Source organism: Sarcophilus harrisii, chromosome 2 (assembly GCF_902635505.1).
Source record: "Sarcophilus harrisii chromosome 2, mSarHar1.11, whole genome shotgun sequence".
NCBI lineage: Eukaryota > Metazoa > Chordata > Mammalia > Dasyuromorphia > Dasyuridae > Sarcophilus > Sarcophilus harrisii.
The window spans coordinates 57,015,296-57,037,511 of NC_045427.1; the positions used below are offsets into that span (position 1 = coordinate 57,015,296).

At 51.4% G+C, this 22,216-nt stretch overlaps 1 protein-coding gene across 1 annotated transcript in view; it reads left to right on the plus strand.

Moving 5' to 3' along the window:
- Window positions 1-21,125, plus strand: part of ZDHHC1 (zinc finger DHHC-type containing 1) — a 56,182-nt gene extending 35,057 nt beyond the window's left edge. Inside the window, exons 8-14 of the mRNA XM_031949235.1 lie at window positions 11,559-11,644; window positions 12,605-12,692; window positions 12,991-13,099; window positions 13,350-13,771; window positions 19,371-19,564; window positions 20,402-20,551; window positions 20,861-21,125. Of these exons, the coding sequence (XP_031805095.1) occupies window positions 11,559-11,644; window positions 12,605-12,692; window positions 12,991-13,099; window positions 13,350-13,771; window positions 19,371-19,564; window positions 20,402-20,551; window positions 20,861-21,125 (1,314 nt within the window). The remainder of the gene's footprint in view (window positions 1-11,558; window positions 11,645-12,604; window positions 12,693-12,990; window positions 13,100-13,349; window positions 13,772-19,370; window positions 19,565-20,401; window positions 20,552-20,860) is intronic.
- Window positions 21,126-22,216: the final 1,091 nt, after the last annotated feature.

Genomic DNA, 22,216 nt, shown 5'->3' on the forward strand with positions numbered 1-22,216 from the left:
TTTTTTCCCCCTCTGTGTAGTTCTTTTACAGTTAGATCTGTTTCTTTTTCTGAGATTGGGTTATTTAAGATCTCTATCTACTCTCTTGATTGTTTGATTATTTTATGTTTTTGAAGGTATTCCTCTATTTTCTGTTCTCAGTTTTGTTAGCATATAACTACACATATGTTCTGATTATTTTTATTTCTTTTGGTTTTGCTGTGATTTTTGCCTAGCTTGTTTACTAGTTTATTGATTTGATTTTCTACTCTTTTATTTTTAATCAGGTTAGCTAAAGTTTATCCATTTTATTAATCTTTTCAGAGCATCAGCTTATAGTTTTATTATTTCTATGGAGTTTTTTGTTTTCAATTTATTTCCTTTCTAATTTTTGTAACATTTCTTTTTTTGTGATTTTTTTTAGGTTTGTTTGTTGGCTTTCTAATTTTAAAAAATAAATATTCAATTCATTAATCTTCCTTCCTATTTTGTTGGTGGTTGTTTGTTTGGTCGGTCTTTTGTTCTCAAAGAGGAACAATGTGACATCACTACCTTAGACTCAAGTTACAATGTGTCCAACTGTGGCTAATCAGACCAATATGAGCTCCAAACACTATACCACACATTGGGCACAAATAGTCCACATGAATATTTGGGTTGGATTCTCTATAACTTTGTGCATTTCACGTTTCTTTTGAACGACTTCAATTCTGCTTTGCTCATAGAGCACAGCACCTTCTCTGATGAAGGCATGTCATGGTGGGCAGTTCTGTGCCAGTGTCTCCTATGTAGTGCAATCAGTTCCAAAGTTCTTAAGAGAGACTTTGAGAGTGAACTTGTATAGCATTTTCTGAACACCATGTGAGCACTTGCCCTGTGTGAGATCTCAATAAAATAGTCTTTTTGGCAAGTATATGTTTGGCATTCAAACAATGTGGCCACCCCAACGGCGTTGCACTCTTTGCCATGGAATTTGAATGCTTGGCAATTTAGTTTGAGAAGGGATCTCACAGTGTCTGATATCTTATCCTGCCAGGTGATCTTCTGTTTTGTTAATTATGTTTGAAAAAATATGATTTTCCCCTGAACTACATCCCCAAAATTTTGGTATGTTGTTTCATCGTTATCTTTTTTTTTTTTTAATGCAGTCATTAATTATTTCTCTTATTTGTTCTTTGACCCATTCATTATTTAGGATTTCATTAAGTTTCTGCTTGGGTCTGGATCTTTTATTTATGTTCCTTGAATCAGTTATTTTTATTGAATCATGTCTATAAAGGATATATGGACTATTTCTTCTGTTTTACATTTATTTGCAATATCTTTGTGCCCTAGCACATGATCTGTTTTTGTAAAAGTTCCATGTGATGCTTAGAAATATGTATATTCTTTTGCTGTCCCATTTAGAAGATGCTATAAGTCATTTAACTTCAGTTTCTTCAAAAAAAATTTTTGAATTCTATACTTTCCTTTTTGTTTGTCTTTCTGTTACATATCCAAAACTGAGAGGGAGAATTTAAAGTCTCCCATCACTATTGTGTTATTATTTATGCTTTGTTGCTCAGATAACGTTTTATTTATGAATTTGGATGCTTAATGCATTTGGAGTATACAAATTTATTACTGATATTGATGTCTGTGCTTTCTTTTAACATAGTTTCCTTATTGCTTTTTATTTTTTGATTTTTTTTACTTTGTTATGACTCCTGCTTTTCTTGGATTTACTTGATGCATAGTAATTTTTTTTATATCTCCTCAGTTTTATTTTGTGTATGCCTTTTGTTTTGAAATGGGTTTTTGTAAGCAATAGATTATTATAGAGTTTTGTTTTCTTATCTAGACTGTCACTTTTTTTGATTGGTTAGAGTCATTATTTAAAGGAATTTAGAGCTGTTTGAGGGAGAGGTTGGGCAAGTTCCTGAATTTACAATACCACCTTGGCTTCACCTAACTTTTTTTGATTGTTTAATGCATTCATATTTAAAGTTATGAGAGTTTGGTTTCTATTTTTCTCCATCTATCTTTAATATTGTTTTTTTTCAAGTTATGATTTCTTCTCCTGTAAATTCAATACTATATTCCTTCAATTATTTTAATCTTTTTTTAAGGTGGTTCTGTTCCCTTCACCTCTGATTCCCTCCTTTTCTTATTACTTTTCTTTTTTTTTTTTTTTTACCTTTGGGGTTTTGCTTATTATTAGTTCTTTTTTCTCTCTTGCTTTTATCTGGTTATATAATTCTTTCCTTCTTCCTCTGTCAAGTATATTCTTCCTTCCTTTCCTCCCCCTTTAGATCATCCTGTTTATTAGTTTTTTAAGTTTCATTTTTTGACCTCCTTTACAAAAAAAGATTTTTCTTTTCATTACCCATTCTGTCTTTCTGTGTACTCTAGACCCTCATTCTCTGATTCATAACCCTTATAATTATCTGTATATTTTCTCTGTATTCCTCACGCATTCAAAGCTTCCAAGGTATCCAGTCTAGGATCTTCCCTCTAGATGGTTTCTGCCATTGTCCTGTAGAGCTTGCCCCATTGATTTCCCTTTTCCATGTGCCTCACTCCCAGAATAGTGCCAGCTATTGCAGATGTCAAAGAGGACATTGCCCAGTGGCAGGACCTTTTCTTCATCATGTCTCTGATTAGGCAGCCCTACACTGATCTTATATCCTCCTCACTTATCTTTTTTCCCCCACATTTGCTTCAAAATCTTCCTGCATCCCTATTATCCAACTCCCTCAGGTGCCAATTGCCTCCAAGGGTTCCAACTCCCCCCATCCATATGTAAGATGAGCAGATTTTCAAATATAAAATCCCCCAGATCATACCTAGCATAAGATCCCCAGTTGTATTCTAGACAGTCTCTCTCTAACCCCAGGCACCTTTATGTATGGAACCCCTCCTCCAACCAAACTGGGCCTCCTCCTTTCCCCCTTGTTTGGTCTTCCCCCTTCATCCTTAACCACTCCTCTGCACACAAACCACAGGGGTTACCTTCCTCTCACAGCCCTTTATTTGACTTCTGCCCCTCACACCTTCCTATCCGTCTCCCTGGTCCCCTCCCATGGTTCATGTGTCCTCCTGTGTTGTAATATGGTACCATAGAAAACCCTGATTCATCTATAGGCAGGGAGTTCCTAGGTTGTGTCCATAATGGCCTCTACCTGCCTCTTCACTGTACCTCTACCAAATTTCAGCCTTCACCCCTGTTTCTTTATGTATATTTTGAAAGAAATCTCTTGCTTTTCTGATGTTGCTCTGTAACTGTTGATGTCATTAGCTACTGCATTTATTCACTTCCTCTGCATATCTGTTGTTTGGGGTATTCAAGAAGTAAATCATCTCTTCAGTTCTAGTTTTCTTTCTAAAGATGTTTCAAATGTTTCTTTATTATTGAATGTCTGACCTTCTATTCTCATTCCTTTCCCCTTTCCCTCCTCCCCAGAATTTTGCTTCTGATCACCACCTCCCTCAAACAGTGACCATCTTTTGTAGATATGGTTAAGTTCAGATTTTCAGAGTAGGTAATCGGGGAGCTGCATCCTGAGCTCTGCTGACTGCCCTTTGGAACATAATCATTCTATTCCCCTTTCCTTTTCCTAATGGCTACAGAACAGTCTTACGTTATTTGAAATTCCTTTCCTTTGTATTTGAAGGTCTTCTAATCACTTGCAGAACTTATTTCTGAATTTCATTCTTAAATTTAGCCACTATTTGTCTTGGAGTTTGTAGTCTTGGATTTGTGTTTCTTTTTTCCCTAGAGACAATCTATGAATTCTTTTGATTGATATTTCATTTTCTTTGTTCTGAAGTTCAAGGAAATTCTCTTTTTATTGTATTCTCAATGTAGTGTTAAGATATTTCATTCTTCTGGAAGACCTATAATCTTTAGGTTGTCTCTATACATCATGTGCTTTGTTTGTATAGTGAGCGTATTTTCTTTTAATATTGTTTTTATTTCTTTTCTTCTAGATTGCCTTTTTACCCTTGTGTATTTGCATTCCCAATCAATTGCTCTCTCTTTTGTTTTTTTGGTGAGGCTTGCCATTGCAGATTCAAGTTTTTTCTATTCTACCCACATTTTTAGTGTTGAGAACTTCAATTCTGCTTTTATAATTCTCATTTCTCCGTTGAGGCACTCAGGAATAGTTTGTTGTGGTGTTCTTCTGTCTCATCAAGTATTGGCTAATTTTCCTTTGTTTTGCATTATTTATTCATATATGCCTGAACTTGTTTACTGAGTCTAGAGGTCATATTTTTTCTGTTGTTGCTATTTTCCTTGTTTGTTTTTATCTGCTTATTTCCAAGGTTTTTGAGTTTTCTTCTTCCTGAAATCTTTGGTAGTTTTAGCCTATTTGCCCTCCCTTACTTTCCCCTCCTGCCCACTTCATAACTTCTTTGCCTCTGATTGTGGTTTCTTTGGAGACTGGATCTCAGATCTCTCAGCTTTTTTCCCACACAGGACAACTCATGGTTTACTAGTCTGATCTCTGCCTCAGGTGACTTTTGGGTGATCAGAACTGGCCCTAACTGGATGCTATGCCCTTTTTCTCAGGCTTAGTAGAATTGTGCAGTCTCCCACCCCACCTCATTCCCATTGTTTCCTGTCCTGCTCCCTCAGTTCTTTATTCTTTGGCCCACCTCAGCGCTTTGCAGCACTGCTTCTGTGGGGTTGTCTGCCCCGGCTCGGGCAGGTCCAAACTGTGCAGCACCATTGCTATGGAGGTGGATTTTTCTCTATTAGGGTTGCAGCAGTGCTAGCTGTCTGTCGCAGCCAATTTCTGCAGCCTGGAGCCAGGATCTCCACAGTTCTGGAAAGGGAAGGTGCAGTGGGTTTTGTAAGGCAATGTCACGTCCTTAGGTTTGCTAATTTTCACCAGGGGAGTTGGAGAGGGCTATGGAGGGTCAATGAGCTTAGGGGGTTTAGGAGATTATTGGTTTTTTGTTTTTTTGCCGAGTCAGTTGGGGATAAGTGACTTGCCCAGGGTCATACATCTAGGATGTGTTAATTGTCTGAGACAGGATTTGAACTTAGGTTCTCCTGACTTCAGGGCTGGTGCACTATCCACTCACTACCTAACTGCCCCTAGGAGTTTTTGTTTTTTTTAACCTTCTTTTGGATTCTGGTTGTCCTAGACTATAGAGGCACTGAAGTAGCTTTATCTTTGATGCATAATTTCTGTTTTAGGGAGGTTTGGGAGGTTATAGGGATCAGAGAAAATGTCTAATGCTTCATGTTGTTCCTCACACAACCTATAGAATTTACATTTTAATGGGGGAAGAGAATATATTTAAAGGGAAGCTAGAAAGATTAAATTGGGAAGTGATGTGATGACTTGGTGATAGGTAACACAACCAAAAACTCATCTTACAGAGCTCAGGATGGCTCCAGGAGTAGGACCAAGGTTTTGATAGAAGGGAGATAAGGATGAGGGGTGGGGACAGTGGCCAAAATGCATGGTTTGGAAATGACCAGGAAGATCCTTGCAGGAGGAGCAGCTGAGGGAAGTTGGAATGCTTAGCCTGGAGAAGTTGGAGAGGAGCTCGAAGGGATGACGTGCAAGAGGGAACATTCTAGTGCTGGACACAGAACCAGGAGCCAAGGGAGACCTTGGCCAAGGGGCTGAGGCTAGATGGTGGGACAGACTGCCCGGGGAGGTTTTGGCTCCTCAGAGTGGGAAAGGAGCCCTCAGCACAGAGCAGAATCCCAGGAAAAGAACCATGGGCCTGCCGAGGCCTGGCTCAGATTCTAGCTTTGACCCTGGGCAGATAGCATCTCCTGAGGCCAGTGTGTGTAGCCAGCACTAAGAGCATTTCCAGCGGGCTTTAAGGTTTGAAAAGCGCTCTACAAATAGTATCTCCCTTAGTCCTCATCGCCACCTGGGAGGGAGTGTGGCTCTGGGAAGTGAAGGGGCTGGTCCAGAGTCACCCAGCTAGTGAGTGTCTGAGGTTGGCTTTGAACTCAGGTCTCCCTGAATCCAAGTCCAGTGCTCTGTCCTCTGGCCCCCGATTAGGGCTCTCAGGCCGATAGGACTGGCCTCCCTCAGCCTCTGGACCTTTGTAGCTTTACTGGCTCTGACTGCAGAGACCTAAGGGAGAAGATGAGGTGCCATGTTTGGAGTTTTTCCCTAGCCTTGTATGGAACAGAAACAGATCACTCAAGCAAAGCAACTGATTTTACAGTTAGGGAAACAGATGCCTGGGAAAAGGCTGTTCCTTGCTGTGCTGGCTTGGGGGCATGTTTTGCGGATGGGCAGATTTGACTTGGTCAACTAAGGCCGCTTCTAGTTGCTCAAGGAAGAATTTTAGTTATTGATAGAGAATTTGTTGGAACCCCCTTAGTTCCAGCTAAAATTCCACCTTTTACAGGAAGCCTTTCCCAATCCTTTTTGATTCTGTAGCCTTCCTTCTACTGACCCCCCCCCCCCAATTTATCTTATATACAGATTGTACATAATCATCTGCAGGTCGTCTGCCTCGTTCAGTTGTGAGCTCCTTGAGGGGAAGGACTGTCCCTTTCTGTGTCTCTAGTTCTTAGGACAGTGCATGGACATAAGAAAGGACATATTGACTGATGTTAGTCAGGTTTGCTATATACAGTCATAGGGTTCTAGCATTTTGATTCTACAGGGGAGGATACTGAGACCCCAGAGGTCAGAAGTCTAAAACTGGAACTTAGGCTTCATTGTCTGGATGCCAGCTGACTAAGGAGCATGACTTTCAGCCCTCTGGAAATTTATTTGTGTGGCCAAGATTGGGTCCTGAAGTACCTGAAGTGGTCCTGGGAATTCTGGTCTAGCTTCAGCTGGGCTTAATGCTGGGCTGAATGAAGTTTGATGACCTTAGAGATTATTTGGTCAAACCTCTCATTTAGAAACAAAATTTTTGGGCCTTTTTATGATTTTTTAAACATAGCTCTCTTCTCCTTTATACCCTCCCCAGCACACAGACACACAGTAGAGCCGTAGCCACATCATTCAGGCCTGAGCCCCTGTGCCTCTCTGTCAGGAGGAGGCCAGCTGGCCCATTTGGCTTGTGAAACCGTTTAGATAGGACATCTTTCATAATTGTTTTCCTTTAAGTATTGTGGTCATTGGGCAAGCAGTTTTCTTGGTTCTACTTCCTTGGCTCCAAAGCAGTCCATACATACCTCCTCCCCAAGTTGTCTAAACTTGTTATTTTCATGATTTTCCTATGTGTTGCAGTATCATTATATTCATATACCATACTTTGTTCAGCCATTCCCTAATGGATGGGCAGTCCCTTTTTTTCTAATTATTATTTTTTAAATTTTATTAGGCAGTTGGGGTTAAGTGGCTTAAGTCACACAGCCAGTAAGTGTCTGAGTCTGGATTTGAACTCAGGACCTCCTGACTCCAGGAAAAGTATTCTCTCCCCTGTGTTATCTAGCTGGGTATATCTTTTACAATAATAAAAGTGTTACTCTAAATTTTGTATAAATTGGACTCTTCCCTTTGGAGCATGGGCCTAGTATTCCAATCTTCTCCTTTGACAAAGGTCAAAAGTTAAAGGCCTGAGAGGTGAGATGACCTGCCCATAGTCATAAAGTTTTGAAATTCAATTTGAAATTCAAACCAAGTCCAGGGTTCTTTCCACAAGATATCACCACATTCAGACTCTCACCCTCGCAATCCCTCTGGCATATCAGGTTCTGGAGGAGGCTCTCCTATAGTTTCCTGGGATTTCAGAGAAGAAAAATAAAACTAGAATGAATATGAGAGGCAATTTTGGATGTTTCTAAACCTGCTCTAAGATGTCAGGCCATTCCATGGCAGTCGGGGCTGGATGAAGCTTTGGCCATTAGTTTCCAGAAGGAAACTCATAGGGACCACCTTTTCTCCAGCAGTCCTGGGTCCAGGAGAAGGGCTTAGCAGAATGATGATTGGGGGGTCAGAAGACTTGGGGTCAGGCTCTGCCTCTGCCACTCGCTCAACGTGTGACCGTAGTCCCTCTGTTTCCTCTTCTGTAAAATCAAGGGGCCAAGATCCCTTCTGGTTCTAGACAGTCTTAAGTTTGTAATGTCCCTTCTGGTTCTCAAATTCTGTAGGACTCCTTTCAGATCCAGCAGTCTGTGTTCTTTCTTTAAGCTTTCCATGCTCTAAGGTCTCTTCTGCGGGCATCTGGGTGACACAGTGGACAGAGCACTGGGCCTGGAATCAGGAACACCGAGTGCAAGTCCAGCTTCAAATATTTATTAGCTGGGTGGAAGTCACTTAACTCTGTCTGCCCCAGTTTCTTCATGAGCTGGAGAAGGAAATGGCAAACCTTCCAGTATCTCTCCCAAGAAAGCCTCAAGTGGGGTCACTGAAAGTCAGACACAAGTGAAAAAATGACTAAGCAAAAAAGATTCTTTCCAGCCCCAACGTCTTGTGGTTCTATGTTCTAAGGTCTCTTCCAGTTCTTAAAATGTTATGTTCTCCATTTTATGCAATAACAGGTATTGCAAAGATAATCATCTTTGAAAGCTGTAGGAAGTGATCAATTCAGTGAACCAACCATGGTCCAGAGGACTCTTTGATAAAACAGACTAGCCTCCTCCTGAGAGGTGATGAAAAAAGTGACCCGTTGTAACATTTCGGTTCTACCTCTCTTTCTGTGTTCTAAGGTCCCTTTCACCTTCAGCTCTCTCTGAGTCTGTGATAGGAGGCCCCTCCCTTTCTACCTGGTTGAGCCCCTAGGGGAAGGCAGGAACACAGGAGGGGCCCTCTGTGGAGACAGGAGCATAGTTTTGGAGTTCTTGTGTCCATGTTGCCCCTAAACACTGGCTTGTTTTAGAGACAGAATTCATTCTGTTGTGTCAGCATTAGTCAGGATGCCCTTGGTCTCCATGGAAATCCTGGGGTAAATGCCGTCAGCACAGCAAGTCAATAGACACCGGGCTTCTCTGGGCTGCTGCACTGGTCCTGTCTCCTCGACGAGGATCTGTGGATAGTTGGGGCGCCTCGTCTGTCCCCTGACCTGGGGAAGGCCAGGTGGGGGATGGAGGCATTCCTTTGGGAACCACCCAGTGCATGGCAGGGCCCAGAAGGGCCCAGGGAGAAGGGCCACCCCAAGACTGGAACCAGCTTTTGATATCAATTAGAACCAATCTAGAATCTAGAACTCTCTCAGTTCTACTCTGTCTCCACAGTGTCTGGGCCACATAAGTACCTTTCCTGTACTTTTATTTACAAGAACGTAGAAATTAAACATGATACACTGAGACAAGACCATCGATGTGTATATGAAAGAGTCCAGGTCCTTGCTGAGCCCAGCGAACCCTCACTCTGCACCCCCATGAGCCCCATCAGCTGGAGCCCCATGTGAGGGATTTGGTTCTCTGGGATCACAAATCGGAGACAAGTTACCTTCCCTGTCCTTGTGTAGCTGGGAGGGGGATCAAAGCCATTTTTAGACTATATAGATAGATTGAAGCCCTAGGGGCTTCAAAAACAAAAGTGCTGGAAAGTCAAGGAGCTGGCATTAAGAGATCTAGGCCCAAAAGAGGAGGACGAGACCTCTGTGTTGAGGACAGAGAAGTCTCCAATTTAACTGTAGGGTTAGGCTGGGAGATGAAGGAGGAGACTGAGAAAATATTACAAATGTTATTGTTAATGAACTTTTTTTGAGTAGAACCCTTCCCCAGTAACTTCTCATCTCCAAAGACTGCCCAAACTGAGTGGACCGGCCCGCCTGGCTGGGCTTGGTAAGGCTCACGGACCATTCTGCAATCCCAGGTAGATGGTCACTAATCAGTCTCCTGACAGCTTAACTGATGGTACTTCCTTCCCCTGATGACCAAGCCATTACTTCTAATTCCTCTGACTTACCTCACAGGGCAATTAACTCAGTGAAAAGAGAATGAATACAGAATGCTTTGCAAACCTTAAAAGTAAGTCTGCTTAAATTTTTTCTACTTAAGACCCTTTTCTCCCAAGAAATTTTATGTGACCCTGGATATATAAACAAATAAAATATAGAAATAAAACATTTACTGATAATCATAATTTTGTAACCCCCACTTTCAGTTATGAGACCCCATATGGGGTTACGAAACACAGTTTAAGAAGTTGGGCCTTAACAATTCCAATAGAAAATGCCATCTGCATCCAAGAGAGAGAATTATGGAGACTGAAGGTGGATCAGAGCATAGTATTCTTAACTTTTTATTTGTTTTCTTCGTTCTCATGGGTTTTTTTCCCTTTTTGTCTGATTTTTTTCTTGCACAACATGATAAATATGGAAATATGTGTAAAAGAGCACGTATTTAAGCTATATCAGATTATTTGCTTTTTTGAGGAGGGAAGAGATCGAGTAGGAAAGGGGAAAAGTTTAGACAACAAAGTTTTACAAAAATAAATGTTGCAAACTATATATGTATTTGGAAAAATAAAATATTATTAAGAAAGAAAAGAAGTTGAGCCTTAGGCAGTAGGCAGTAAACAAAAAGTTGATATCGAAGCTGGGGAGATGCAGATTAAAATCCTGGCTGCGTGAGTCACTCTCCATGTTTGTCCTAGGCAGCTCTCTAAGATTGTTAAGGGGGCAGAAATGGTGCCAACCCAAAAAGTCAAAGTTTCTGTCTTCTAACATTAAAAAATCAATCCTAGTCCTTCCTTCCTTCCTTCCTTCCTTCCTTCCTTCCTTCCCTCCTTCCCACCTTCCCTCCTTCCTTCCCTCCTTCCCACCTTCCCTCCTTCCCTCCCTCCAGCAGTTGGGGTTAAGTGACTTGCCCAGGGTCACACAGCTAGAAAGTGTTAAGTGTCTGAGACCAGATTTGAACTCAGGTCCTCCTGACTTCAGGGCTGGTGCTCTAAATCAATCTTGTTTCTACAACACCCCAAAGACTCAAGTTTTCTCCCCTCTCTTCTTTTCTATTGAATTCCCACCCCTCCTTCAGGGACCAGCTCAATTCCTTTTCCTCCCAAGACCCTTCCAACCACTCTGACTCCCTGTTCCCTGTAGCCTGAAGCACAGGTGACTAGGCCATATGCTTTTGTATTCAATCATATACTGCTTTTCTGGTTCAAATAGAAACTCCTCAGCTTAGCATTTAAGGCCACACACACACACACATACACACGCACTTTGTGTGTGTCAGATAGGCCTACCAGCTGACCCCCAAAGTTGAATTCCATGTCCACCTCCATGCTTTTGCCTTCCTTGTTCCCCTTGCCCACTACTCCCTCCTCCCTCCCTGTTCAGATTCAGTTTAGAGGTTCCCCCCCCAACCCTTCCTGAAGCCTCACACAGCCACAATTGTATTTCACTGTTCCCAGTTTTCCCAGAAAAAGCTCCTCGAGAACAGCCATTGTTTTTTCATTTTGCCTTATTATCCCCAGAAGTTTACTTAGCAGATGGTGTGGAGATAGAGTATTTGTTTAATTGTTGTTTAATTGAATTGTTGGGTTTTTTTCTACAAAAAATTAGATTTCTTTCACTCCAACCCACAGAGGTCAGCCTCAGACCTGAGGGGGGCTGGCCTTTTTGCCGGTAGGACCCTGGCCTTGGGCTTCAGTCCCTTTTCCCCCTCTTGGCTTCTCAGTTTTGCTCTCCTAAGTCTCCCTGATCTTCCTCCCTAGGAGGTGGAGTTCTATGTTCGAAGCTTCAGTTACACCAATTCAGAGCCCCAGCCAGAGGGCTTGGCAGTGGCAGCTTCCAAGACCGAGTAAGTACTGGGGGGTCTGGGCCCTGACGTGCCCTGGGAGCCCTTAGGGGGATAGGGTAAAGGAAAGGAGGAGGGGAGAGGTGGGGCTACTGGACCCCGAGGCCTGGGAGGGGCTGGCCTCTGATGTGCCAACCAGAGCGGGCCTGAGATGGCTGGGGAGATTAGCAGAGCACCTCCTGAAGGAGCAGTCAGGGTGCCAAGGGGAGGGGAGGAGGGAAGGGGAGGCTCAATGGCCCCTGTCGGGCCCAGGGCCAGGGGGCTGTCTCTGGGAGGATGGGATCTCCTGGGCAACCCACCTGGTCTGCCTCGGTTCCTTAAGATAAAGCTTCTGCTCAGCTCCAGGGTGAGGCTGGGGCCTGGGACTGGCTAGGGAAGCCAGGGATGGAGGGGTCAGCTTAAAGGGCAGGGGGATTCAGGAGGAATCTAAAGCAGGGCTCAGAGCTGGGACGCTTCCTTGAACCAAGGTAAATCAAGGCTGATGGATGGAGAGCCCGGCCCTGAGGCTCCATCTGGCATGGAGTGGTCACTTCTGCCGTGGGCAGCTCTGACTGTGGGCAGTTTTTCTCTGCAGCTTGGGCTGAGGTGCCCGGAGGCAGCAGGGGGCGGGAAGGGTCCTCCAGAGGCCAGGCCCTCTCAGGAGGAAGGACTATCAGGAACAGCAGTAATAATGACGCCTGCTTGTGAGGTCCCCTAGAGTTGCCAGAGCTTCTTCCCTCCAACAGCCCCAGGAGCTGCGGAGTGCCAGGCTCACTGATCCCCTCTTACAGAAAAAGAACCCGAGGCTTGGAGAGTTTCTGAGATATAACAAAGGGAGAGCCAGCCGTCAGTGCCAGGGCTCCAGAGGGCACCCCCACCGCTAGTTGGCCCTTGTAGCTGACCTCTGGCCAGAGACTGGGGAAGGGGAGGGGAAGAAGGCCTAGGGGCCAGCATTGACATTCGTCCCCTTCCTTCTGCTCGAAGCCATTCCTCGCTCTTCGTCACCAGCGCAGAGGCTGCACTGCCCTCCAAGCCGGACACCCCAGTGCTGCCTCCCAAGATCCAGCCCCAGGTAGGCACTGGGCAGTGTCCGGGACTCCAGCCAGCCTTGCTCCCATAGGCCCAGCCCCCCCCCCCCAAGCTGCTGGCCACCCCGGCCCTTGTGTTCTCCTTGAGTCCTGCCCTCCCTCCCTGGGGGGCCCTCAGAGCCCTGGGATCCTGCACTTCCTGCCCAGCCTTCACTGCTTGAACCTGGGACCCCAAGCCACAAGGTTCTCCCATCTCATCAGTCACTCTGGCCGGCCTATGGGGGAGGGCAAGGGGAGTGGGGGGGGGGAGGCACCAGGGGCCTTCTTTTCTTGTCTCGACAGAAGAGGAAGAAGAAGAAGAGGAAAGTGTACAAGGTGCCAGCCCTGGTGGCCAGTGACAAGTCTCAGAGCTGCCCCCCACCCCGGCCCGGGCTGCCCGCCCCCCACCCTGGTAAGATCTCTCTGTCCCAGGTGGAGGGACCCAAAGACGGCCATTTTCCTCAGCCTGAGCCTTTCTTTCAGTAGGGTCACAGTTCCTGTTGCCTCCCCCCAACCCCTCTGCAGCCCCCTTTCTCCTGCCTAGCCCCACCTTCCTGGTCATTTCAGCCTAATCTCAGAGTGGGAAAGGGAAATGTTATATCGGCTAAGGCAGGTCCTGGGGGTCCCCAGCAAATTCTGACCCTCCCCCTCTCTTCCTGCAGAGCTCCCTGAGGCTGGAGCCGCGAGCTCCTCATCCCACTCCTCCAACTCCAGCCTTCACCTCCCCATGCCAGCCTTCCTGGGCCCCGCCAGTTCCGTCCAGGCAGCCGGCCCTCCGGCCGAATACCATTCTGAGTCGGCCGAGTCCATGGAGGAGATCCCTGTGGCCCAGACTCGCCTGGGCAGCAGCACCGCGGCTGAAGCTGGTCGGCCAGCCCCTTACAGCAGCCTGGGCCTCTCCCGCCATCACCTCCCCCAGGCCCCCAACCTGGGCAAGAGCTGCCCTGAGATCCGGGACTATGAACAGGAGCTGGAAATCGTGGCCAAGGTGACCACTGTGTTTGTGAGCCAAAGCAGCGGGGAGCCCCCCGGGCCCTCCAGGGGGCAGCAATGCAGTGGTGCCAGGCTGGATCCCCGGCCGGAGGTGAGCATGGCCTAGGAGCCCTGCGGCTGCCGTGGCTGGCAGAAGGGGCACTAGGCCAGGGCCTTGTCCCGGGCTTTGCCTTCTGCCCTGGGAGGCCGGCCTGGGCCTGACTGGCTGAAACCGGGCTTGAGTGGCTGAAACTGGGCCTGAGTGGAGTGAGGGCTAGGATGGAGGGCAGGGCAGAGGCCCAGTGGCTGCAGGAGTGCAACCCTGCCTGCAAAGCGGGCCCTCCAAGGACCTGGGCTTGGGCCCACCACAGCACCCGCCCCGGACTTGGCCGCCTCACCCTAGAAGGACTGAGGCAAATGGTGAAGTGAGTGGTTCCCCCAAAGGGATACCCTGAGGCAAAGCCTGTGCTGAACCATGCTAGTGAGGATTGGGGGGCTGGCAGACCCCCGCTCTCCCCTCTAAATGGGGGGGTGTGAGCGAGCCAAGCTTGCTCTCCCCAAGTGCAGGGGGAGCCAGGTCTCAAGGCTGATCCCACCGAGTGGGTAACTTCTCCCACTAAGCCAGGCAGCGGGCTCTCCCCCAGAGGAGTGAGCAGTCCCTTGTAGGAGGTGGGCTGACGGGACCCTGGTTCCCTGAGCTTCTGGCCAAAGCTCCCTGGCAGCCATGTAGCTACCTATCCCTCCCACCCCCCACCTCCAGTCTATGCAACCTCCTCCCCTAACGAGAGCTGAACCCCAGGGCCCCGAGCTGTTTCCACCTTCGGGAAAAGACTGCAGGGCTGCTGGGGAGCTGTCCCCGAGGCCCCCAGGAAGGGAGGGAGATCCCAGGAGCCACGCCCGCGAAGGCCAGGCTAGCCCAGCACCTTACAACAGCACAGAATTCACTTTAGGGGAATGCCCTCGGGGACGGGGTAGGGTGGGTGAGCACTTGGGACTTCAACCCTCCTTTCTCCCCCTTTCCTGGGGCTGTACTCCCCCCCCCTTTTAATCATGAGCAGCAGCATCCTTTCTCCTGTGGATTAATCATGTCACGATATAAATTTTTTATGCCTTTGCTAATGCTTGTTATGGCTTTCTTTCTCAAACTGGCCACAGGGCTAACCTAGGCTAACCTTTCCCGGGCTGGACCAATCCCGAGTTAGCTAAGAGCGGATTATAAGAGGAGTGGGAAGATTATTTGGGGGGGGGGGCTAAAGGCTTGGGGAAATGCTGAGGATGAGAAGCGGCCGATATCCTAGATCCCCGAGCCCCCCGGGATCCCGGGATCGGGGATGGTGGGGAGTGGAAAGGCGGCGGAATGCGCTTCCACAAGGTGTAGGGTCTGACGGGTAATTCGCCGGAACCCCCAGGCCAGTAAGCCGGCTGCTAGAAGTGGGGAGATCGGCAGGAGGGAAGTCTTCTACCCCGGGAGCACCCGGGCAGCTCCTTGGTCGCGGAAGGGAAGCTTGGCGTCCGAGGCTCCTCAATGCAGAGCCCGTGGGGACACGGTGCATGCCGGAAGCTGCCTGGCGTGCGCACAAAGAGCCAGGCTTTTAGGGGTACCAGGGTCGGGGTGTCTAGGGGGATCTGACGGGGAGTGCAAAAGGGATGTAGAGGGAGGGGACGACAGGGAGCTCGCCGCCGTCCTGCGGGGTCCTCACCCGCTCTTGCTTCTCAATCTCGCCTCCTCCCGAGTCGGTTCATTTGCTCCAGAGCCTTCCGGACGCGGCTGGGGAGGGGCGGGAGGGGGGATTCGGGGGAGGGGGCTTCGGCTTGGGGATGCTGGGTGGGGCTGGCCGAGATGGAGCGGAGGAAGAGGAGGCCGCCGCATCCTCGCCGTGCCCCACCCCGCTCCTTCCTGGCTCTACTGGGGCTGTGAAGTCGGGGTTCAGTGGTGAGGACCAGGGGGTTGTGGCGCGCGCAGGAGCGGGGCTGCAGAAAAAGGGCGTGGCGGGAGCTGGAGCTTGGGGTCCGGGCGAGGAGCACTTGTCCCGGGGGCGGAGCCCTGCGAGGGGTGGGACTTCCCTGTGACCTTGGTCACTCTCGGCAAAAGAACATCCCCCCCCCCCCCCCCCCCCCCCGCCCCGGGGGTGGGACAGGATGTCTCTATGGAGACCCGGAGAAACAAGGGATAATAAGCCCGCGCCGCCCGAGCGCATTCCCGCCGAGCTGCCGGCAGGGAGCGGAGCAGGGGAGCCGCCGCCCGGTCCGTGCGTCCGTCCGTCCGTCCGTCTGTGCCGGCGCCCTCCGCTCAGCCCGATCTGCGCGCAGCAGGGACAGCCCCAGAGGTGAGGTGGGAGCCCCGGGGACTGGCCGGCGCCGGCCCCCGACTCCGCAGCCGCATCCTAGTCCGTCCCAGGGCAGGGACCGGAGGCTGGGGACGCACCGGGACCCGAGGGGGGGGCAGGGATGGGGGGCTTCCCTGGCAGAGCACCGCCCTGCCTCCGGTCGGGCGGGGAGTGGCACTATGGGGGCTCCTCGGCCTGCCGACTGCCCCGTGCCCGCTCCTACAGCCTCGCTTCTGCGGGGGGAAGCCGAGGCCCAGGCAGAGGGCGCGGGACCGTGCCCAAATAGTGACAGGCTGCCTCCGGCGCTGGTGATGGAGTGGGCAGCCCGGGGGCTAGTCCGCAGCTCCAGGTGGCGGCAGAGATCGAAGCTCGGGGCCGCCCCGCGAACAATGCCCGCCCTTCCAGGGGACACGCACCAGTCTAAGCTGCCGTTCCCAGGATCCCCCCCCCCTCCCCGTCCCCGATCTGGTTGGGAAGGGGGCAGGGAAAGCCCTGTCCTCCAGCTGATTAATGACTCCAGCTGTCTGCACTGCCATCGAGCCAGTGGACATGGCCAACTGGGAGTGACCAGCCCCACCCTGTCCCTTTCTCCGTGTCCCCAGAGAACCAGGGCCCTTGATGTTAGTGCTCAGTCCCGTATTGAGGAGAGGGTCTCCACAGTCCTTCCTTGCTAATGCCCCTCTGCCCACACCTGGGGCGTTCACTGGCCAGAGTGGAGATGGTGGTGTCTGAGAAGGGGAGGAAGGCCCCAAGAAGCCCGAGGGATGACAAGTGGCCAACATCCCGCCGAAGCATCCGTTAGTCTAGTTAGGGGGAGCAAGGATCCCAATCCTTTCTTTGTTCTTCATCCCCTAGACTGAGCTCCCCACTTGGGCGGGGACTGGGTGGCTGGTTTTACAGGGTCTCAGATCTGCCTCCCAGCCTAAAAGGGTGCGGCCCACTGCAGTCTCCCACCGGGGACATGGACTGCAGGGTGGGTCAGCATCCCCCCCCCCTCAGGCTTGCTGCTCCATGTCTGTCCCCCTCCTCCCTCAGCAGCCCAGTCTTACTCCAACCTCCCATCCCACAGCCCCCGAGACCACAACATTCTGGTTATTCACTTTATTTATTGGGGGGGCGATATTGGCTTGTGCCTGGGCTCCAGCAGCAGCCTCACTCCTTGAGTTCTTAACCTGGTCCCCAATTCACTGGGGCCAGCCCATCTCAGCCCCTCACCCAATCCAGCTCTGCCCCCCCAGCCCAGCCCAGCCCAGCCCAGCCCAGCCCAGCCCAGCCCAGCCCAGCAGCATCGAGAACTTCTCTCCAAGCTGCCCAGACACCATCCCTCCCTTAGCAACCATCTCCAAGCAGCACCACCCTCCCTTGGCAACTGTCTCCTAGTAGTACAAACTGTGGCCAGCCCAGGGCCAATCCCCGCCTCCCACCCACCCCTTGTGTTTTTGTTTAATAGTAACAAGGGTGTTCCACCCAAACTAGGGGTAGCCACCCAGCTGGAACCCCAGTAGGGGGCAGCACTGGTCAGGCCCAGAGGGAAGGGTCTTCTGCTTCTCTCATCATCCACAGTCCCCATGCCTCCCTCCTCCCCCATGCCCACTGACAACGCCCAGGCCCCAAGTATGGCACTGCTGCAGCCTGGCAAAAGGGTAGGGCTGCACCAAGGGGTCCTTACGCAGGGCAGCAACACCCGTGGCCCCTCCTGGAACACATCAGGAGGAACAGGTCAGAGGATAGCATTCGAGGGGCAGCCCTGGAAAGGACCTTAGAGATGACCCAGCCAGACCCTTCCATTTTAGAGATAAGTAAACTGAGATCCTCAAAAATTTACCCCTAGTCATTCAGATCATAAATAGCAGACTCAAAATTTCAACTCAGACTGGAAGATTCTAAATGTTGTATAAATCCAATTCATTTCAAGCCACTTCACAAAATGTGTTAAATGCTTACTCTGTGTAAAAAGCCTTGCCCAGGACTCAGTCAGACATTAATTAGTTCCTGCCTTTAAGGAGTTTACTCTCCTGGGAAGAAGATAACATACATCCATAAAGAACTGTACAGGAATTTGAATTAGACTGAAGGTCTAACAATTAGAAGGCCCTCCCTAAGCTAAGCCTCAAATGAAGATAAAGATTTAGAACAAGCGTTTTTTTTTAGTTGAAAATGATTGAAAAAAAAATTATCAAGTATTTGGTTGTTTTCACTCCTACTTCTCTCCTCACTGGGGGACAGGGATGGGGAAAAACAAGAAGTCACTGTGGGAGATCTAGGGTTCTTAACCTTTTTTTCTGCCAGGGACCTCTTTAGCTGTCAGTCTGCTGAAGCCCACAGCTCCCTTCTCAGATTGTTATTGTTGTTCTTTTCTTCTGGAAGAAGGATCAATGACATCATGAGGGTGATGACCTGACTTTCCTGCAAATTAGATTTAAGTGAGGCAGAACTGTGCAAAGTCATCAGCCCTCCTCTCTCCTCCAGGGTCATCTGAGTCCAGGGGCAAGGCAGCAGTCAAGATGGCTGATGAGGGCCCGCCCCCTTCTCAGAATAGGACTTTTAAAGGCATGAAACAAAAGATGTAAGACAACATTTAAAAATGAGTCCGAAGACCCTAAGTTAAGACCCCTGAGTTAAGAGAGTCAGAGTTCGAGAGGATAGTGTTCCAGGCAGGGAGCACAATGTGAAGGTAGGAAGGGAGACCCCTTATCCAGGAATATCCAGGAGTCCGCTTTGGCCAGAAGGTTGAGTGTATAAAGGAGAAATAAGGTTGGGAAAGTTGGTCACAGTCAGATTGTGAGGAGCCTTTTTTCAGAACAATAGGGAGCCCGGCGCAATCAGTGCTGTCTCCAGTGATACATAGACAGCAGACCCTGGGTTCCTGTAGCTTACTAGGAAGGTGGCCCATATTTCCTGAGGAGATAAGGGAGAGCAGCTGGAAGGAACTGGCACGGGCAACAAGGGATTTGCCCAAGTGGACAGCTCCTTGGCATAAAGCTCAGCCCAGCACTGACTGCAATGGGTAGCTTAGTACCAGAAAACACCTAAGGTTCCTCCCAGCCTGCTATTCCCTGTTCTGATGTCCCTCCCAACTCTGGCATTCTAAGCCCATCCCGGGCCTGGCCTTCCACGGGCTAGTCCCTCCCGGGCCTGGCATCACAAGGTCAGAGCGGGAAGGACCTCAGTGGTAGGGCAGAGGGGGGCAGGGGAGAAATGGACTGACTGCCCACCCAGGGACGCCCGGCCAGCAGGTGTGCCCGTGGCCCATCCCGTGAGTGCCGGTTCCTTCCCAGCACATGGGGCTGCCTTTTGGCGGCTGGGGGCAGTCATGGGAGGGGCAGAAGTGGGCCCCAGCGGGAAGGGCCCCAGAGTGAGCCGTGTGTGTGGGGTGCTGGGCAGGTCAGCATGGCGGAGCACCCCGACGTGGAAGGCCTGGAGGAGAGCTTCCGAAAGTTTGCCATCCATGGCGACACCAAGGCCACGGGCCAGGAGATGAATGGCAAGAACTGGGCCAAACTCTGCAAGGACTGCAAGGTCGCCGATGGCAAGAATGTCACCGGCACAGATGTCGACATCGTCTTCTCTAAAGTCAAGTGAGCCTGAGGGCCTGGGGGGAAGGAGGGAGGGGAGAGAAGGCCTGCGGTCATTCCAGGCCGGAGGCAGGAGCCGGTTCCTTCTTTCCTTCCTCGCCCAGTCAGGATTCACAAGAACAGGATGGGCAGCGATTCCACCATTCCTGTGGGGGAAAAGATCCGGGGGGTTTGGTGGCAATCTCTGCAGGAATCAGACTCAGGGGGTCGGGCTGAAGCTCCGCGGGCCGCAAAGGGCTCCAGAAGAGGGGGTCCTGCCGAGAACCGGTGGTTAAACCCCGCCGGAAGAACCCCAGGGCTTAGGGGGGATACGGCACACCGGCTGAGAGAGCCAGGCCGACTCCGGCTTCCCGAGCTCCTGCGGCCCTTCCACTGCGGGACTCCGGGCTTGCCTCGGTTCCCCCGGGGAAGGACCCGGCCTCTGCCAAGGACGCCGCAGGAAGAGTGGGGCGGGCCGCTCCGACGGGCGGCGGAGGACGGCCGCCGCTGGGAGGGGGCGCGCCCGTGCCGGCCCCGCGGGGGGACTTTCCGCGGGACTGCGGCTGACTTTGGGGTTTTGAGGGGCAGAAGTTAGCGAGTGGCGGGGCTCTGAGCCGGGCAGGGAGAAGGGCCCGGCCCCAGGGAGACCGCCCCCCCGGGTCCCGCTTTGTTGTGTGGGAACGGGGGGCGCGTCTGAGGGCGGGGGGCTGCGTCCTTAGGCCTTCGGGGGGCAGCCGGGCACAGACAGGATCTTCTCGGGCTTCTCCTGACCCCCCATTCTGCCGCGCGGGGGCCTTCAGGAGAAGCCTGTGGAAGAGGGTGAGGAGGGGAGGGACTGACGACGCCCCGTGTGGCCACCAGGGGGAAGACTGCCCGAGTCATCAATTACGAGGAGTTCAAGAAGGCCCTGGAGGAGCTGGCGGCAAAGAGGTTTAAGGGCAAGCCCAAGGAGGAGGCGTTCAATGCCATCTGCAAGCTGGTGGCGGGCAAGGAGCGGCAACGGGGCGCACTGTGAGTGCGGGCCCGGGGAGTCTGGGGCTGGCGCCTGGGAATCTCAGGGGGCCGGCGCCTGGGAAATTCAGGGGCTGGCGCCTGGGAGTCTCTGGGGGGCCGCCTGGGGGAATTTCAGGGGGGCCTGGCCCGGGGGCTTGTCCAGGGGGGCCTGCCCTGGGAGTCCCAGGGGGAGGCCGGCGCCTGGGAGTCCCAGGGGGGGCCGGCGCCGGGGAGTCCTCAGGGGAGGCCGAGCCTGGGGAGTCCAGGGGGGCCGGCGCCTGGGAGGAATCCCAGGGGAGTCTGGGGCCGGCGCCTGGGGAATCTCAGGGGGGCCGCCCGGGTGGGGGGCTGGCTGAGTCCTGGCGCCCCTGCCCCGGCACTGAGCACCCGTGTTGGGCCCCGGGCAGAAAGCCAAAACGGGCGGCGCCGTGGAGCGGCTGACCGACACCAGCACACGGGCTCGCACAAGGAGCGCTTCGACGAGAGCGGCAAGGGCAAGGGCATCGCGGGCCGGCAGGACATCCTCGACGACAGCGGCTACGTCAGCGCCTACAAGCACGCGGGGACCTACGACTCCAAGGTGAAAAAGTGAGGCCCGCGCGGCCTCCCCGGCCCGAGGGCCGGGCCCAGGCCCGAAGGGCGCGGGAGGGGCGGAGGGGGCTCCGACCGCCCGGCCCCGCCCCGCTCCCCTGACCAGCGCCGGGCCCTCCATTCCCTGCCCAGGGCGGGCGCCCCGAGGGCCCCCTGCCCCTCCCCGCCGACCTGGGCAAAGCCGGGCCCGGCCCCGTGGCGAGACCCCCACCCCAAGGGAGGTGGCCGGCCCCCCCCCCCGCCCCGTCCGCTCACCCCATATTTAAACGTCCGACCCTGGACCCGCACCTGCTCTGTACTCAGACCCAATAAAGAACCTTTTGTACTCACGCTGGCGCGGAGCCTCGGGAGCGAGGAGGGGGGCAGCTTGTCTCGGGTGGGGGTCCCGCCATCTCGCCCTCCCAGGGCCCGCTCTGGCCTGCCACTGGGAGCTCCCAGCTCCTGAAACCAGGGGCGAGTGCGTTGGCAGTCCTCCCCTTTGTCCGCGAGCCCTCGGGTCCCCCTCAAACATCTCCCAGTCCTAGCTCAGGCAACAGCCGAAGGTCCGGGGGGCTGCGACCACCGGCTTCCCTCCGGCCCTCAGGGCCGGGCTGGGAGGGGCTGCCGCTCTCCTGCTCCGGCCCCTAGCACGAGGGGGCTGGGGTCCCCTGGGGAGGGACCACACTAAACCCCCTCGCCTTGGGCATTTCCTTATACATGGCCAGCTCTGCCCCTCCCCAGCGCCCCAGTGACTGAAGTCAGGCCGAACGCATAAATAACAGTCCTGGACTGGACCCAGGAACCTCAAGGCCCTTCCCGCGAACAGGATTTTGCACATGGCTGGGGAGGATGTGTTAAATTTGAGGCTTACTGCGTCTACAACAAGCCACAACTCCTAGCGGAAAGCTTCATCCTAATCCACATAGAATTTTTTTCCCCTAACTGCATATGTCATGTTTATTTTTTTTAACTCATATACTTGGGCATTAATTTAAAAAAAAAAAACAAAGGCATAAAGGAGAAATATCAAACATATCTCTTATGAACAAAGTTGAAATAAAAAACCATATTCAGAAAAGGAATATGGAAGAAATGATTGAAATTAATTGGAGA